Source organism: Austrofundulus limnaeus, unplaced genomic scaffold (genome assembly GCF_001266775.1).
Source record: "Austrofundulus limnaeus strain Quisiro unplaced genomic scaffold, Austrofundulus_limnaeus-1.0 Scaffold17, whole genome shotgun sequence".
In the NCBI taxonomy this organism is placed as follows: domain Eukaryota; kingdom Metazoa; phylum Chordata; class Actinopteri; order Cyprinodontiformes; family Rivulidae; genus Austrofundulus; species Austrofundulus limnaeus.
Window position 1 is genome coordinate 1309949 of NW_013952419.1, and position 19264 is coordinate 1329212.

The 19264-nt window shown below is 37.9% G+C and overlaps 1 protein-coding gene across 1 annotated transcript in view; it reads right to left on the reverse strand.

Annotated features, from left to right (window-relative positions):
* Positions 1 to 8754: 8754 nt before the first annotated feature.
* Positions 8755 to 19264, reverse strand: part of cadm2a (cell adhesion molecule 2a) — a gene marked incomplete at its 3' end in the record, with an annotated part of 251538 nt that continues 241028 nt past the window's right edge. The window contains 4 exon segments of the mRNA XM_014003220.1: positions 8755 to 8868; positions 13526 to 13704; positions 13821 to 13911; positions 14375 to 14536. Of these exon segments, the coding sequence (XP_013858674.1) occupies positions 8755 to 8868; positions 13526 to 13704; positions 13821 to 13911; positions 14375 to 14536 (546 nt within the window).

Genomic DNA, 19264 nt, shown 5'->3' on the forward strand with positions numbered 1-19264 from the left:
CTCTCTCTCTCTCTCTCTGTGTGTGTGTGTGTGTATGTGTGTGTGTGTTTGGTTTTGTTGCTTGGTGAGGATGATTTTTGGCACACAGCCTTGTGAGGACTCTCTGTTCCTTAAGGGGACAAAAGCCTGGTCTACATCAGGGGGAATACCATTGGTGCATCAGGGGTTAGGACTAAAMCCGGTTTCCCACCAAACGRATTTTGAGCAGCAAAAATGCGCCCAACGCCTCAAGTTGGACGTGCTGAAACGCGTTCYGTGTGAACYCAGCAGCAGKCTAGARACGCGTCTGAAGAGGGAGGATCGTCTTGGTTTTTTCCCGTCTGTCTTTAATGACGGGTGAAATAAAGATAAAATAAAGAAAACYGCTTTYCTTTATTCACTAAAGAGCAAGCGAATGTTGCGCACACCAGATAATTAATTCACCAGATAATTTAGAGGCGGTTTGTTCAGTGATATTCACCACTCCAGGAGCTGACAAACATTTTTTTGTCCCGAGACCAGTTTAACACCACGGTCAGTTTATGCTGACCCACATTGGTGCATCTCCAGCCAGAACACCAACTACAGATGGTTCATTTCAGCTAAAGAGCTCCTGTCCGTCTGTTTCGGGTTCAGYAAACCATCACGTGGAAAAATGATTCTCTCTGATTCGTTGCTGCGGTTTGCCGAGCAGCAAAAGTTCAGTTTTTTTTAACTTGAGCAGCGGCTGCTTTGGATGCGCCGCATACACGGAAAACGCTCTGCCGCATCCTACCGCTACCTTGCGTGCCGTGCTGCTCCTAGTTGCGTGTCTACCATAGACTTTGCATGTAAACCGGCTGCTTTGGCTGCTCAAAATGCGTCAGGTGTGTACCCGGCTTAAGGTGTGAATTGAGATTAGGTTAGGTTTAGGGTAAGTGGTTTGGGTTAGGCTATGGTCGATAAATGAATGGAAGTCAATGCAGCAAAGTCCCTATGAGGATAGAAGAACAAACATGTGTGTCTGTGAGTGTGTTTGTGTATCTGTTGCCAAAATATCTCATGAACTACGAGACAAAATGCAATGCAATTTACTAAACACAATAATTAAATCTAATAATCAAGTGATTCARTTTTGAAGTCAACCAGATCCAACACACACAAAACCTGGTGTGGTAAAAGCTGGACAAATGTGCAATATATACTTTGATCACTGGAACATATTTCATTGCTATTTATTGATTCTTAAGTGTACTTAACATGTACATATTTTATTGCAATCACTAAAAGTATTTTAATTAAATACACATATACCTCTTCAACTGATCTTGGAAAGCYCAAACATGGCTATAATTCAGACAAATTTAGAGCTAAACCTGGATGTGGTAATAGACTGGGTTATAAACAATACATGATCCAGTGATTCTCATCGAGCATGATCTTTGTGATAGTAGCTGAGAGTTATTACCAACCCATATTCTGAGAMTGACAACCTGTYATACTGCTTGAGACAACAAATAACKTTATTTTCAAGGGATGACCACGTCAAATTTAACGGTTATTTCTTAAAGGGGCAATATTATGTGTTTCTCAGGCATACATTTAAATACTTTACCATAATTAAGGATCTATGTCACCTTTAGTTGTTATTAAAATGCTGTTTTCATGTTTAAATAGAAAATAAACGAATCTTCTCATCACTTCCTCTTCTAAACGCCTTGAAATTGGCCTCTGTCTCTTCAAGAACCACCTTCCACTTCTGTCCAGCCCATTTCAGCGGGGTGTTTGTGTGTGTGTGTGTGTGTGGGGTGGGGGCTGCCATGAGGAAGTTCGGCTTAAAGACACATCCCAGAGGTGTTTCTGGTCCCTACCTGTCGTTTTGCTCCTCAGCATGGCTGCCTAAAAACACAGCAGGATTTCTCAAACATGCATGAATGAGTCAAAGCAAGGCTTTGGGCATGTTTTTTTTATGAGAGTATAACATTATAACATGATATAAAACCCCAAAAAAGTTGATTTTACATGATATTGCCCCTTTAACTTAAAACTACATAAAAGCCCATGGGAGAAATGCAATTCTTCAAGAAATTCTAGYCTTTTATTTTTAGATAATTTTGTTATAAACTACAATCAAACTAATGGGAGGAACASAGTTAGCAGCCTAAAGAAGATTTGTGAGCTGATTTGTGGAACGGCATTAAAGGTCCCAAGTGAAAGAARAAAAATTAAAACAAATAAAGGACTAAATAAAGCTTTATGTCAACAAACTTGACAGCTTCGTGAGTAAATACTTGTGTGTGTATGATCTTAGGAACGTTAGAAGCATTTTTTAACCACMGGGACTTAATGAAAAGCAAGGCTGTTCATAAAATTCATAAAACTAGCCTCAGGATCTAATGATTTCTCCTTTTCTGTTCAACACTTTATTCCAAATGGTTGCTATAACTCTTCCCCAAAGGGAGTTAATGTGACAGGTCATCAATAAGCCGGCCCAACAATAAGTGAAAAGACCTTTGCATTACATTTTAATTTCTCCTGTGGTCCGCAGCTTTTTTTTTTTTCTTGCGAGAGTACGGAGTGGGAGGAAACGTGGATGGCCACCGCTGTTCAATATTTGACCATTTCACTGCTAAACACAGCAACTAACTGGCTGACATGGCTACTTGCCCTCAAGAAAATATGTCTTTTGCTCATCACACAGCCTAACCTTTGTGCTTCATTTTAAAACAAGATCAATACCAATGGAATAACGCAGTTAGAAAATGCCTCCCAGGAATGAAAATTATACCTATGCTTATTGAATTTACACAAAAGGTTAGTTCTCAATCTCAAGAAGCTTTAAAGTAAATGTGGGGCTAAAACCATAAAATATTACTTGGAGGAGTTGTGGATGAAGTAATATTTTAATCCTAACTAGAAAAATACTGTAAGTAGAAAACATTACTTAGCATCAGTTGTGTTTTGTGCTACGTTTTACTTAACTGTTGAAGCCAGTTTTTTTGTACATTTCGAAATTTTAACACCTTTACATTACATCAAGGCATTTTTTTCTTTACTTCCTCCACAGTGTAATGCATTCTCTGCACTCGTAAGATGGTTCAACACACAGAAGTCCCACAACTCTAAGAAAAGTCTGGTTTTGATGTCTTTCTACTTGAATCCGGCATTCTGGCCAGCTCACTGTTGAAAAGAAAGAAAGAAAAAAAGCTTAGAGTCTAATCCCAACTTTTGAACCCTGACCAATCCCTTTTCTCTGCTCCCAGTTTCTCTTTCAGTGTGTGCACCACTGTTATCAACTTCAAGAGGAGAACCGTCCTCAGTTGTTTAGTGTTTTAGGTTAATAGTCATAAAAATGATGGATAAATTACTAAGGAAACACTCTCTCTTTTTTAATTAAACTTCAAAGATTTTTATCTTGAGCTCCTCTTGGGCCTCTAAGTAAGAATTTTTAGTTTGTGAGGATGGGCATTATTTTAGTGGATTTTGTTCCTCTCCACAGGCCCAGACACTAGAAATGAATAATTGCAGGCTTCTCAGTAGTAGGTTATTTTTCTGCAGCAATAAAAGGCTACAGGGACTGGAGGTTGGCCACACAAATGCTATTATGAAAAGTGAATGGTAAATATTTTAAACACTAAGGAAACCTTTGAGCGTGGCTCAACCTTTAAGCTGCACAAGGTCAAAGTTAATTTGCAAACCACGAAATAACATTTGGTAAATTGCAGGAAACTGGTGTTAGGGGATGAAATGAGCGTGTGTGTTTGTGTGGGTTGGGGTTGAGAGAGAGAGAGAGAGAGAGAGAGAGAGAGAGAGAGAGAGAGAGAGAGAGAGAGAGAGAGAGAGAGAGAGAGAGTGTTCACTTGCAGAAAGGGCTGATAACATTACACAGACCTGTGATAGTTAGAGAAAGAGTTATTGTAGCCATTAAGGTTGGCCAGGCTCATGAAGCAGTGTGAGTGTTGGGCAAAGCTGCCAGCACCTCATTAATAAAGTGAATCWCAGACTGCAGTCATGCATCAGTCCAGGCAGAATATAATTCATTGGAAAAAACAGAAATTTAGGTTATATCTGTACACTAGATACACATTTATTTTATTTATTTTTTTGGGGGGTGGGGGTGTTATTATGTATTTTCCAGCCACAGTTCAATTCTATACCACAATCAAGTAACTGTTACCTTCAGTTGTTATGGAAATGCTGGATAAATCAAAAATAAATTAGACTTTATCATAGTCTATCTAATTGGTCTCTGTTTCTTTAAGAACCTCCTACCATTTCAGATACTCCCACTTCAGCATGTCTTCACAACAATGCTTCAGGGGAGGGGTGCTCTGTGGGGCAGGAGCTCGGCTGAAGACTGAGCTCCAGAGAGGAGCTTTCGGTACGTGGAGCTTTGTACCATCAAGTGTTTRGGCAGCTCCACTKCAGGAGATTCAAGGATTTCTTAAAGGGGCAATATTATGTGCTTTCCAACCCCATATTTCAATTTTATACTAAAATAAAGCAACTATGTCACATTTTCAGCTTATGTAAGAGCTACTGTATATGTAGTATTTGTAAAAATCCCCAAAACAGTTTAGTTTCTAAAAGTCTTGAAAGAGGTCTCTGTCTCTTTTGGGAAATCCAACCACTTTGGTCACGCCCATTTCAGCATGTAGCCTGCCAGAGTAGCGGAGCGGATGGGGTGGGGGGTCTTTGCCATGAGGAAGTTTGGCTTAAAGACATGTCCCAGAGGAGGAGCTTGTCCCAAAAGGACACAACCCAGGGGCGTTTCTGGTCCCAAAAGGTGTTTCTGGTCCCTACCTGTCGTTTTGCTCCTCAGCATAGCTGCCTAAAAACGCTGCAGGATTTCTCAAACATGCATGAATGAGTCAACGCAAGGCTTTGGGCATGATTTTTATGAGAGTATAACATTATAACATGATATAAAACTCAAAAAAGTTGATTTTACATAATATTGCCTCTTTAAACATGCATGAATGAGTCAAAGCAACACTCTGGGTATGTTTTTGACGAGGTAATGACATCATAACATGATATAAAGCTCAAAAAGTGTCAGTGAATATATTATGAATAGTATATAGTATATACTTTGAAACAATACACTTAAAACCATTTTTGTTCTTTATGCCAAATTAAAAACTTGCCTGTTGTGCCGTTTAAATAATCAATTGTTAAACAGTGCACTGATATTAGTATATGTAATAAAATAAACCTTGATTACTTTTCACTGACAACAAATTACATACACTCTGACATTTTTTTGTGAAATGCATAACAAGTATTAAAAGTAAAACAGCAGAAAAGAAAGTTGCAAACCTAAAAATGAAAACATCATAATAAGCTGATATTCTGCATCCAGACTGCTGAAGCCATGGTTTGTATTTCCTTTGCTTAAGCAGATGCCTTTATTAAAGAAACAAAACATCATGGGGCTTTGTACATCTTCTCAGATGTTTGCTTTAATGCAGAGTCTGTGAAAGACCTAGTGATAAATCAAATAGACACATAAAAACAGATAGTGTGCTATCCTGTGAGTGAGAATGCAGCGACAAAGTCTGATATAGTCTGATTTTAGATTCCTTAAAGATCCACTGTGAGGCTCAACAATTCTTGTGTCCCTACACTACTCAAACAGGCATGAGAAAATAAAAAGAGGCATGTCGATGAAGAGCATCAACAACTCTGTGGAAGTCAGTTATCTAACGAAGATCTTCAGATAAATGTGAAGGTAGAGGGGACAAAGCACAAGGGACAGGAGAACTGAAACAAAGGGAAGGCATGAGGAAAAAATGGAGTGGGAATAAAGTCTCCCATGGGACCTAAAAGACAGTAATTTACTGAGCGCAGTGGTGATGAAGGGAAATTATTTTTAGATGAGGTTTCTGGAACACCAAGAAAGGAGCAAAAGAAAAGTGCCCTGAAGAAAATCTTGATTACATCAATGTAGCAAGAAAACAGACATAAAATGCAAAGTTAATATATTCGCTTAAGAGAATATTGAAAAAAATAAAACATGGAGAGATTATTCGTATATTTAGTTTTCAACAATAATGTGCTAACATTTGAAGTTCATTCAAGCTATTCTGAGAAAYTGAAGTTAAGAAGCAAAGAATACTTTGGTCAAACGGCATTTCACTTCTTTCCCTAATTTTTTTAACTCAACATCTATGTTTTATGCATTCARGCTGCAGGGAAGTGTGTCCTGATTCTTTTTGAGATGTAAAGCAAAGACGTCAGGGCAAGTCTTTGTAACCCTTGAAAAAGAAACATTTATAGGACCACATTTTCAAATGTAAGTATTTTAAGTGTTATTAATCATTTTACTGGCACAAAAATCTTTGTCAATCAATGTCTAGTTTTATGTAGACTGATGGAATACATTTGGGAACATTTCTGACGAGCATTAAAAAGTAAAAATAGTGTTCAAATAATTAATCGTTTGTAAAATTTATTGTATTTTAATGTTTTATGTTTTGTCTTGATTATCCAACCATCCATTATCTATACCCCCTTCTTCCTTTCAGGATCACGGGGGTCACTGGTGCCCATATCTAGTAGTCACAGTGCGAGGGGTGGGTACACCCTGGACAGGTCGCAAGCCTCATAAATTTGTTGAGTATTGATTATGTCATTCTATTGTTTAAAATAAAAATCCATCCATCCATCCATCCATCCATCCATCCATCCATCCATCATCTATACCCCCTTCTTCCTTTCAGGGTCACGGGGGTCACTGGTGCCCATAANGACAGGTCGCAAGTCCATCATAGGGCCTGTGTCTTGATTATGTCTTTCTATTGTTTAAAATAAAAACTATTACAGACAAAGTTTAATTAGCTGTAGATGGCCTAGTCTTTAGGATAAAATCGTCAACAATGGATGTCATATTGATTTTTTTGTCACAGTGGAGTATTTTAGCTGCTACTTTGATTTAATGGTCAAGTGGTCGAAAACAAGGATATAAGATTTGTTCTTTGTGAAATTAATAGTTTACATGGTAGTTTCAAAAATCCACTTATTCCATATTTAAGATGAAACATGATTGAGCATGTTATTTAAAACCCATTCCTATTCTGTGGCGGCTGTGGCGGAGTGGTTAGGGGAGTCGTCCTGGAACCGGAAGGTCGCTGGTTCGGTTCCCCATCCAGCTGTCTCAGTCGTTGTGTCCTTGGGCAAGACACTTCACCCACCTTGCCTACTGATGGTGGTCAGAGGGTCTGGTGGTGCAGGTGTATGGCAGCCTCGCTTCTGTCAGTGTGCCCCAGGGCAGCTGTGGCTACAGTGTACTTTGCCATCATCAGTGTGTGAATGTGAGTGTGAATGGGTGAATGTCACTAACAGACATTCACCCATTCTGTTAGTGTAAAGCGCTTTGGGGTCCGGAGGGACTTGAAAAGCGCTCTATAAGTTCAGTACCATTCTAATAATAACAATAGTCTTATYCAGCATTTTTCGAGACCCTCAAAGACGCTTTACAATTTTCATGGATCATTCATTCACACACTGATGATAGTAAGCTACARTGCACCCACAGCTTCCCTGGGGAAGGCTGACAGGGGCAGGGCTGCCATACTGCACCACCGGCCCCTCTGACCACCATTAGTASGCAAGGTGGGCGATGCCCACACAACGACTGAAATGGCTGGACTGGAGATCGAACCGGCGACCTTCCGGTTCCAGGGTGACTCCCCTAACCACTCTGCCACAGCTGCTCTGCTGTGTTTTATCATTTGCTTTAACAGGAGGCAAAACTGCAACACCTTCATAAAGGTTTGCTTTAGGCTTTCCTTTTCTCTTTTTATTGCAGTTTATCTTGTCTGAGTGAGGCTAAAACATACTGATCTCCAGCCAAGTTCTCCAGCTTCTCCTGAAGGATTCCAGTGCTTTCACAAGTCGGAGGGGATGCAATCCCTTCAGGATTTTGAACATGCTTGACTGCTCCCTTAGGCGTTCAGTATAGCTGTTGGTCAGGTGTACAAAACAACTCAGCTGGCTTCACTGAGAGCAGAGAGAGTTTTTCTGGCTGTGCCAAAGAAACCTGCATAGACTGAAACTCATTTTAATGCATAAGTAAAGGTTGCAAAGGAGATTTACTGTGTGTCAACCATTTGACTACCAACAAATAGTGAACCTGGGATTCAAAAATGGTGTAAAATGAAGGGTAAGTGTAGCTAACCAGACCAGGAAATGGTACAAATGGTACGTTCACACTGCAGGTCTTGATGCTCAACTCTGATACATCTGTTTAAAAATAAGATGTTTTGGCATGAACGTTCACATTATATTTTAAATATGATTTCCATCTGACGTCAGTTCATTTTAAGCATACAGCACAATTAAGCAATCATTTTCACATATTGTATTTAAAAAAGGTACAATAAAATCCCTAATTCACATCATGTCTGTTAGCTCAAATTTCTGTCTAAAATAAAATACAATAAAAAATAAACTCTTTGTGAGACATCTCCAGCAGGAGTTTTTCATTTGGACTTGACATTTGCTTCTTTGATGCTCCTGGGCACAGAAGCATCAGAATAAAAAAATAAACTACAACAACAACAACGAGGAAAGTAGAAAATGATGTATTGGAAAATTTGTGCATTATTGTTGAATGAAAGCTCACGTTGCGTTTAGAATCCTAAAGGAGCAAATTTCAGAAAAGTATTCAGGCAAGAATGTGAACAGAGAGCGGAGGAGATGTGAAAATAACAGGGAAGTGGGAACACAGAGAAGCATGCTGAGGGTTTTTTTCTTTTTTTTTTTGTTGCAGAGATGCGTGGGGTGTTACTGTACCTCTGCTGCCAGTGACTGTGGGGTCTGAGGCGTGGGTGCTTAACTGAATAGTAGGATCTGGAGGGATGGGATGTAGGGGGGGAGTGGTGGATGGAGGCAGGGTGGTGGGGGCGTCTGGTGGAGGGCACAGACAGACAGACATTAACAAAAATAATACAACAGCAACAAATGAATTCACACAACAAACTCTGGCACCAACCAACACAAGAGGATGTATTTGTTTAGACTATTRTCTATTTTCCGCAGTATAGAATGTGACCAGGGTGCTGGAGTCGATTATGTTGACTTCACATGAATTCTGGGAAAATGTTGCTATGAAATGTAAATGGAGAAAGTTACTGGGGCAAATGTTGATGATTTGAGTGTTGTAATAGACATTATTATTTACATTTGATGTCAGAATTCGAGTAAATTTTCTAACTAGTTTAACTGAGATGCAAAACAGTAAAAATATGTAGGTACAGTATCTCCTGTAAAATATTGCATTATTTATGAGCTTATCAATGCTATGACATTGCATTTTTTTTGTTTTGTCACTTGCTAAATCTGCATGTCTGTATTGATTAAGATACTCCTCATCTGGACATTTACGGGGATGAATGTGTACCATATCTTCTGCACAAAAGTCACTTTTTTAAACAGTTTGGCTGGTCCTGAGACTTACAGGCAGGTGCGACTTATACATTTTTTTCCTCCCCATAAAACATTTTCTGACTGATACTTATAGTCCGGAAAATGTGGTGCTTCCAATTGTAAACTTAAAGTGCTCTTTTGTAGTGGCCAATATTTTGATTGCTAATTATCTATATTCCTGTAAATTATTTAAAAAAAAGTATCCTAATGTTATTGCACATGTTTAAAACAACAGTTTTCATGCCTTATTGTTCTGTCAGTAAACAGGGCACAGCTAACGTTACCCCAAATTAGCTAGCACATGCTAATCAGACACAAAGAAAGGCAAATGCTATTTGTGAATTTCTGGATGACATAAGGTAAAAAAGTCCACCTTTTTATAATAAGCTTTTTATCTATTTTATGAGTAAGCAGTTCAGACATCTTAAAATGTCAAGTTTAGGTTATAGATTTATTTTTTGTTTGTTTTACAATAGACAAGATGAGGCCTATTATGTGGGTTTATTTAAAGCAACGAATATAAAATGTATGCATGGTAACCTAAAAGCCTACTTCCCCACATTCTCTCTGTTATTACAGTAAAAATAACTGTCTTTRAATGTAAATGCTTTTTCACCAGCATTAACAGAATTAATCTTGAATTTGCTAACACTGGTGTCTGACGCTGGTGTCTCTGAAACAAAAAAGGTGGATTGGAAATGAAGAGAATAATGTGACAAAGGATCTGTGCAAAATGTACATTTTCAAAAGTGGTTTCAGAATCGGCAGTCGWGCCGTCATTACCGAGCTCTGCATTRGAKTCCGTGCTAGGAAGTACTTAAAAAAACGTCATAAGTTGGAGCAAAAGAGGAAAAGGGGATTGAAACAATGTGTGACCAAGTTAATGAGGTTACACTACCACCTTGGCTTTAATGTTTATGTCACTCTGCATTTTATGGTGAGCTAGAGGCTTTTAATTGGCTGAGGTCGTCTTTCTCAGGGCCAACTGTCCTCTGTGTCTCGGTGACATTTCAGTGTGACTCACAGAGCAGCTAACTGCATGTCTGCAGGAAATGGGTAAGAGAGAAAACGTCTCCCCGTTGGAAGGGAACCATTAAAAAGGTATTTRTCAAGAATTATGGAGGCAGTTGTAAAAGGCTAAAAGGTGTGCTAATCACTAATGAAGGGTAGAAGCAGACCCGGTGCCATTTCAGGCGAACACGTATTGAATCTGAATAGGCCTCTTTGACCCTCCCGTGCACAGAAGTCCCTGTATTTGTGTGTGCAGAATTTGTCAGTGTAACATCYTCTTCGCCATCACGTGCATGGGTTATTCTTGCTTGTTAATTTCAGCTGACATTTAAAGGAACTGTGAAGTGCAGGCACATATGACATATGTAAAAAGCACAGTAATTAAACCAGAGCTGCAACATTTAGTCCATTAGTCAAAATAAATGAATAAAGTGGTTTAGGGAAGGTGAAGATGAATGGGAAATGTAAAGTTACCGGATAAACCTTGTATTATACTGGCTATTTTACTCAGTATATATGTTTATTTTCTTGACTAACAGTTTAAATAAAGATTAATGGGTTTTTGTTCCTGCATGTATCTGAAATCTGAAAGTGAATTCTGTATTTTCTTTTGCTCACACATATCTCTCACAAAACTTTAAATTTAAAAGTAAAAAGGATCATAAATTTTAGATGAAATGCATAGACAGTTCAACTAATTATTGCAGCAACAAACCTTAWTAAATGCATTATTATTACATTTAAGTATGTATGAAGTTTAAAAAGCACAACCAATGAATGACAGTTTCTGCTTTTACAATTCATTTGTTATATTACGAACACAATTTAGCAAGAAACATAATTAACTAGTTTATAAAGACTGGGATTTCACTCTTCCTTTACCCTAGTGATGTAAACTCAACACAAAAAGTACAGATATTTGTGTTTGGTAGATTACTTCTTTGTTATAATGGTAAATGTTATACTGTGGGAAAGCCTGTTAAATTCCRCTTTAAATGGTCCCACATTTGTAAGGAACATGCATTTGTGGGATGAGCAGTGGAGCTGAGTATGTGGGTTGTGCACATGAAAAAAAAAACTGCCAAATCTTCTCTGCTAAATAGCTTATTTTGTTGTTGTTATTGACGCTTGTTTTGCGATTCTAGTACCCCCAGGTGCAGCCAATCAGGTGCCCAGTATAAGATTTAGTGCCATGAAGCATTGTGACAACAAATAAATAATCTACAAAACACAAATTTCATTACATTTTGTGCTAAGTAGATTAAAATAACAGCCCAGTAACAAAGCAGAAACTGAAATTTCGAACRATTAACATGCTGTTCATTTAGACAATGACATTGCTATATATTTCAATTACATTTACAGTCTTAAAACCTATTTGTGCAATGAGCTGAATCAATTCACAGCATAATGAATATACAGTAATAGGCTATAGACTGAGTTTATGAGCATGGACAGTCTGTTTAAACCTACGCATGGTTTAAATTTAAAAGGGACATATCTTTCAAAATCCACTTWTTTAGCCATTAAATACATTTTGTTGTGTATTTGGAGTCTCTAGGAGTGAAGAAAATMTAAATTTAGACTCCACTGTTGTTGCATTATCTTTATTTTCTCTTTGGTTCYTATTTTTCAACCTGTTCAGTTTTCTCTATTTTCTATGATGTTTTCTGAACTATTATGTCACAGTATTTGCAACGGAATACCCAAATAATGTTTGGACTTACCAACTACAATTTTATTGTATTTATTCTCCTCTGGCTCTGGGTCAGCCTCTGGCTCCAACATGTAAGGCTGGATGGACAAGTCTTTCCTTGTTGACATCTTTTAATTAATTTGTAAATAAAAAAGWGTCTGCACAGCTACAGTATATAATCATAAACCTCTCAATTAAACRAGAATGGACAAAGCATTGCAATTCAACTTTATATAGACTCCAACTGAATGATTTAAATGTGAAAAAGAAGGTTTTCAAAGCATAATTTTCCTTTAATTTCATTTTTTTGTCTTTTGCTTAAACCCATCCTCAAAGAACAACATTAAGTTATTTGTTTTATTTTAGAAAACTTTTTAATCTTRTCGAGTAGTGCTACCTGCATGACAGATGATTTTCTTTTTTGTAAGCAATCTTACTTTTTTTGTGTTTTGATGTTAGTGTTTTTCACCTCTGGCAAAATTCTTCTTTTGTTGAACTTTTATTTTATTTTATTGCTTTAGCAGCACTTTTGCACAACAAAATGGTTTTTCTGTCATCCACCTACCAACCCCTACCCGTCCTCCTGCATTTGGGTCCCATTTTTTTCCCTCCAATGTTTCACAACTAAAACAGCTGAAAGAAGCAGACATTCACCCGTCTTTATAGGATGAAGTGTGCTTTTAAATAAAAGAGCAAATGGAACTCTTCTCTAGATTTATGTATTAGGATTAATGTAATATTTTATTGACCAACTAGGAGAAACAGTTTTTTTTGGTTCATCGTTACAACCTGCCTAAACTCTTTGAAGCAGAGGGACAAGTGATGCGTCGCCGCTCTGCTCTTTCTCTCTCTGTCTCTTTCTCTTTTTTATTTTTTTATTACTTAATACCAAGAGACAAATGGCAGAGCAGAAACGGAAGCGAGAAAGAGCTATCTGTTTTCCCTGACAGTGAGTCGCTTTATCCTCTACCTCCTCTGGCGTTACCAGGAATTACTTATCATGATATTCCTGACAACGCAGCACTAAATTCTGCCTCCCTCACACATTTCCCTCTAGGTGTGTGTGCCTGTGTGTGTATGTGTGTAGCATCTGGGACATGGGTTTATTTAAGGAAAGGCACTGGTAGCATTTGTTCCACCTGAGGCCCATATTTTCCTATGAGAGATTGCGCCACTAATCACTCTCTGCACTGATGCAGTAAGCAGATCAGGAGGCATTATGATCTTGATTTTTGTTAACTAGTTTGGAGTTTCTGCTTGTGAAGTTCACACTTCTCASTATTTACATACACACAATATTTAGCATTATTGGACTACAATGTGTTTTCTTGCAGTATTTATTATTAATATTATTTTTAACAAATCTTTTAGTTTAGGATCTAATAACCTAAAATTCAGATCCCCAGACATCATCCCTTCCCCTGAACTCACCATAGACGTAGAGTACAAATTCAGCACRGCTGGTCCCTAGGTGGTTGCTAGCTTCACAGCGGTAGGTGCCATTGTCTGTCTTGTTGAGTGAAGTAAAGGTGAGCTCCCGRCCCTCAACAATTATTCTGTCCAGGTCAGGAAGTTCACCTCCYTCCTTTGTCCACATCACCGGATCAGGCCTGGGATTAAACAGCATTTTTGAGGAAACCAAACTCACATTGTAGTACATGACCTGAGTATTAAAAAAAAAAAAAACGAGGACACAATCAAATAATGCAGAATTTAATAGACTTACGAGGGGTTTCCTCTGGACACACACTCCAGCTTTAAATACTGTCCCTCCTGAGGGAGTGCAATGGAGTTTATGATCTCCACACGTGGTGCGTCTATGAAAAGACAGAAAGTTATAGAATGGGGGAAATAATGTGGAACACACCATCACAGACAAAAAGATCTGTCTCTATCATATAGTTAGCACAAAAAGTAATGCCATTTGTGTTTGGTAGATTATTTCTTTGTTGTAACAATGCTTCTCGYCAATAAATCTTYTACCATTGGAAAGCCTGTTAATTTCCCTTTTAAATGGTGCCAGATTTGTAAGGAACATGCATTTGTGGGGTGAGCAGTAGAGCTGAGTATGTGGGTTGTGCAAATGAAAGATTTACKAAATGTCTGCCAAACTGCTTTTRCTGTTGTTGCTATTGACACTTGTTTTGAGCTTCTGGTACCCCCAGGGGTCATGTTTGGTTGAWCAAAATCTACTTTGAATCTAGAAGAGCTTGMGGGGGGGTGATTTTTACACTTTTCTCTAACACTTTATTGTTGAGTGCGTGTGCTTTGTACACTCACAGTGGACCTCCAACACTTCGGTGGCTTGCTGTGGTGCCTGTGCGAGTGCCACATGGTCCACTCTGCAGGTGTAGGCCACTCCATCATCATTTCTGTCCACGTGCAGCTGCAGAGAGCTTCGCACTGTAAATGTCTTCCCACTTGCATTCACCTCTTTGGCACCTTTGAAGAGAGATGCACACGTTCACCAATGCAGCCCATTTATCTTGCAAGACACGATGACAGTAAACATCAGAGTATTACCCATGTGTTCCACAGTTTGGTTAAAACTAACTTTTAAATCCACAAACATATCCTGACTGGGTTTTCTATGAACTATAAAATTTAAAGRTAGTCCTAGTGTAAGTCCTACTGAGTATTTATGTATTTATTTGTGAAGGTATTTTTTAGAGCAACCATCTTAATCTATTTAAAGCTATTAATGTGTTGTGCTAAAGGCTGTACTTTAGGCTTGGACTCTCTAAATGTGATATGAATGTTGAAAATGTAAAGCTATTTAACCTAATGTATGGTTTCACCACTTTACATTCAAACACTAAAATTTATTTCACTTCTTCCTCTAAATCTTTTACATGACTGTTGGATCCACTGCGATAGAAAAAGAAAACCCTCTGTTGGTCAGCTATTTGCCTTGTAGCAAAAAATAATCATACCTATTCATCTGACAAATTTGTTGTCAGAGCGATACTGGCCAACACCTGCCTTGAATCCCAACCAAATGGCTCATGTGCACTTCTTTCCCCATCAGCATCCCAAATCACTGCCTGCTCAAATTATCTGCATAATCTCTCGAAATTTGGCATACGTCTTGATTACATCTTTTRCCTTTTTGCTTCATTTGCCTCCCTAATGATATCGACTTAAAGTAAGTCAAATGTGTATGATTGGACGGGCCATGACCTCTTCCCCTCTAATGAGGAGATCAGAGATTGCTCGTCTGGGTTATTGATTCATTTTTCCTCTACAGGTAAAATGTCCTGATGCTTTGCAGTATCTGTTAAGAGTAGTTACTTGATGTTTTTTCCTCATTCCCAACGTAAATGCCTTGATTGTGATTAAAGAGTGACATTTTCTCCTTTTGGAGAAAATTAAAAGTGAAAGAAAAGCTTAATTAATGATTCTACACAACTGTACTATCTGTTTTTAAGTGAATAAATATGAAGACATTTTTTTAGTCATGTTAGATACTGATTTCAAAAGCGCTACACCATGTCCATAGTTTTCCTTTTTAAGTATTGATTCTTATAAGCTATTGTTTGACTATTATTATGTCTTGATTAAAATAGGTTTAGATACATGCCTGAAACATCATGACAGCACATAATAAAAACCGTTTATAAAAGCATTAGGTGAGCATTGCTGTTCAGAGTGTCTGCGATTCAGCCGTAGGCCAGTAGTGGGCGTACCAGGCACTGAAGAGCATGTATTTATAAACCGGGACTTACAGTTTTCATCACCGTTGGTTTCATTGCCTGCACAGAGCATTAAAAACCACCGTTCACTCCAGTCACTGGTGTTGTATGGTCCATTCTCTTCACATTTTAATCTATTCAACATTTATGTGGTTTCGTGTCAATTTCACTTAACGAACACTAAATTTCCTTACAAATACATGCTTGGGATTTTTAAAATTTTTGACGTTCAGCTCACATAGCATATACAGTATTTTCCACTATTTAGCTGCATCTATGTGTTCATTATGCAATATAAATCACCACTTTCCCTTACAGACTAAACAGTCAGGCCAAAGCCAACAGTCTCATGTAAATCCACCATCATTGTTTTTAACATTTATAGTTAACAAAGCCCAACCACCTACAAGGCACTATTTTTAATGCTGTTTTCCTGCAAATTAAATCTGTTTCATCAGTCTCCAGCCATCTCAGACAGCACTGTTTGGTCTGCTCACATGAAGCCAATTCATCCTACTCAATTTATTTTAAAAAGAAGAAGAAGAAGAAGAAGAAGAAATGCCAGGCAATGTTCAAAAGCCCAGGCTTATCTTGACATTCAGATGCTGTTTTTTTCTCTAAAAAACACATTTCCCCTTCCATTTCATAACATACGTATAATAAACCATTTTTTAAGTATAAGGACACTGTATGTACAATTTTCTTTCCATGATGGCCACTTGTTTGTAGCTCCTAAAGAGAATGTTTATGCTCTGCATCCTCCTCTCCTCTCTGCTCAGCTGCTCCACTTTCTCAGCTTTCCTCCTTACTGTCTCTTCTACCTCTACATTCTGCCAATCAACTATTCTGCTCAGCCACTTCCACCAACTGAGGCAATGAGAATGGCTCCCCAAGAGATGAATGACTGACAGGTCTGCAGTGTTCGCAACATCCATCCAATCAACAACAGAGAAGAAATATGGAAAGATTTCTTTATAAAGACGAAACTGCAGGAGATGTAGAGAGACTTGAGAAAGAGAACAAGAAGGAGAGGAGCACATACATTTTAAAACCGGAAAAAAAACTTCAAGAAAAACAACCATCTTTTTGCTTTAACATCACTTTAAAGAAATAAAGTCTTTGCCTGGATAAGCTAAAAAATAGAACAAATCATATTTATTCGTACAGTTTAATTATACATGTATTTAGGCCCACATTTGATAATGGAAAATACTGTATGCTTGGCATTGGCCTGCAGCGTTTGATTTTTAGTTTTTTTTTTTAATGAGGGGCCATTAGAGACGTTAATCAGTATTAGGCTAGCACACCCATCTATGAAACCCCAACTGCGTCACATTTCATACAGAAAACCACCCAAGTGAAATACTCTCATATGTAATCATAATGTTTTAAAACACACAACTGAAATGCTTCTACACACAGAGGAGAAAAACTTTTTTCAGGGGTTTGTATGGATCCTCACATTTAAAATGTTCCTCATGGTTCCACAGAAAATACAATGTCTTATCCTACTTTAATGGTTTGTCCTTGCAGACTGCAAAATTGGAGTCTGCTAATTCACTTTTGCATTGCTTATTGCAGTTTTATTATTTGTGATATCAGAAGTTTTTGAACTGGATACTAGACTGAGACACTCCGCTACTATTGTGCAAATTTGTAATACATATTTTCAGTTCACTGTTGTTGAAATGATGATTCAAGAAAGAAGTAACTCAGTATAACAAGTGAGACATCTGCAAAATGTCTAGGGAGATTCCGAGATCATAATGACTTTGACTAATGCATGAAATACAATTAAACCTGTGAAAGCATAAATGTGGTTTGTGTATATCTTTAGGTGTGTATTTTTGAAACAACAGCTCTATACTGTTGTATACATGTATACATATTGCATACTAAAACAAAGTTTTCACTTTTAAGACTTCTAAGATTCTCAGATGATTGTTTGACACACAATTTTTATCATTTATCAGCTTTCTATATGCTATTATTTGACCATTTTGTGCTGTTTCCTGTTATTTTGTTCAGTGTAATGAAATACGTTGTGTACCAACCGCTTAGATATTTTTTGAAAATTTAGCGATGGCAATCTGTTCATTTTGATACAGTGGTTATTTGGAAAAATGTTGCCAAACAAAATGGATGAAATAGAGGTGGGAAAAAAAGGAAAATTGGATCCCATTCTGCCATATTCACCTGCAGTACTTCTCCTTCACAAAAAGCCTGGTAATATTTGGCTCAGACTGCAGCATGCTGTTCAGTGGGTGGAAGCTCTYCACCATTGGTGTGAGCCAAGACAAGCATAGAGGATTAGAAATGGAAATGACAAGCGTAAAATGAGAGAATCTGACCTTTTTATTCCATTTCACAGGAGAGAAGGACAACCCAAGAATAGGAAACAGGGAGGACAAGACAGAAGAGACTGTGGAGGTCTCCTGCTGGGTAGGAGGTATCAACAACAACAGCGACAGTGCTGAGTAATCCTGGCAGCAGGGGTCTGAGGGCTGACTCAACATTCCCTGAACTGCATCCCATATGAGATTTACAACAATTTGCTCAAGCTAGAACAACGTAAAAACTAGCTGTAGGTGGGGGGACACAGATAATAAGTGTAAATACACAAGTACAAAACCATTTAATATGATCATCTCATCTATGTTGTTTCCTTCTGGATAACTTGCAAATAGTTAAACTTACAAAAGGAGCCAAAATGCACAGCAAGCTCCAGCTCTAATACGGCGTACAGATGAAATAACATGTTCTTCGCCATCTTCTTACTTCTTCTGGATGCTGTGCAGTACTGAGGGAATTTAACGTGTATGCTTCCTTTATATTTCTATCCAACTCATTAAAGAATTTATTGTAAGTGCTTTCTGCAAAGATAATGACATTTTACTGATTTTCATCAGTTGCTTACAGAAATTGAGTACACTRTAAAAATGAAATGTTGGATTTACTTAACCATGTTATGTGATCTGGTTCCACTTAACTGAGTTGAGTAAATTCAAAGCAACATTCTCATGTTCTTTGGCTAAAAAACTGGTATATTGCTTTGAATTTACTCAACTCATTTAAGTGGAACCAGGTCACATAACATGGTTAAGTAAATCCAACATTTCATTTTTTACAGTGTAGCTCTCAATTGATGTGCTCAGTATTATGTAATTCTAACACATTTGTCCACATGCAAATGTTTAATTAAAAAGCATAAAAATCTGGCACAGTTGGATTTAATTGCAACAAGTTATTATGAATTAAAAATATGAAAAACTGATTGTTGGAGAATATGTTTAGAACATTTAGTCAGTCAGTCAGTCAGTCAGTCAGTGAGTCAGTCAGTGAGTCAGTCAGTCAGTCAGTCAGTCAGTGAGTCAGTCAGTGAGTCAGTGAGTCAGTCAGTGAGCCAGTGAGTCAGTCAGAGAGTCAGTCAGTCAGTCAGTCAGTCAGTCAGTCAGTCAGTCAGTCAGTCAGTCAGTCA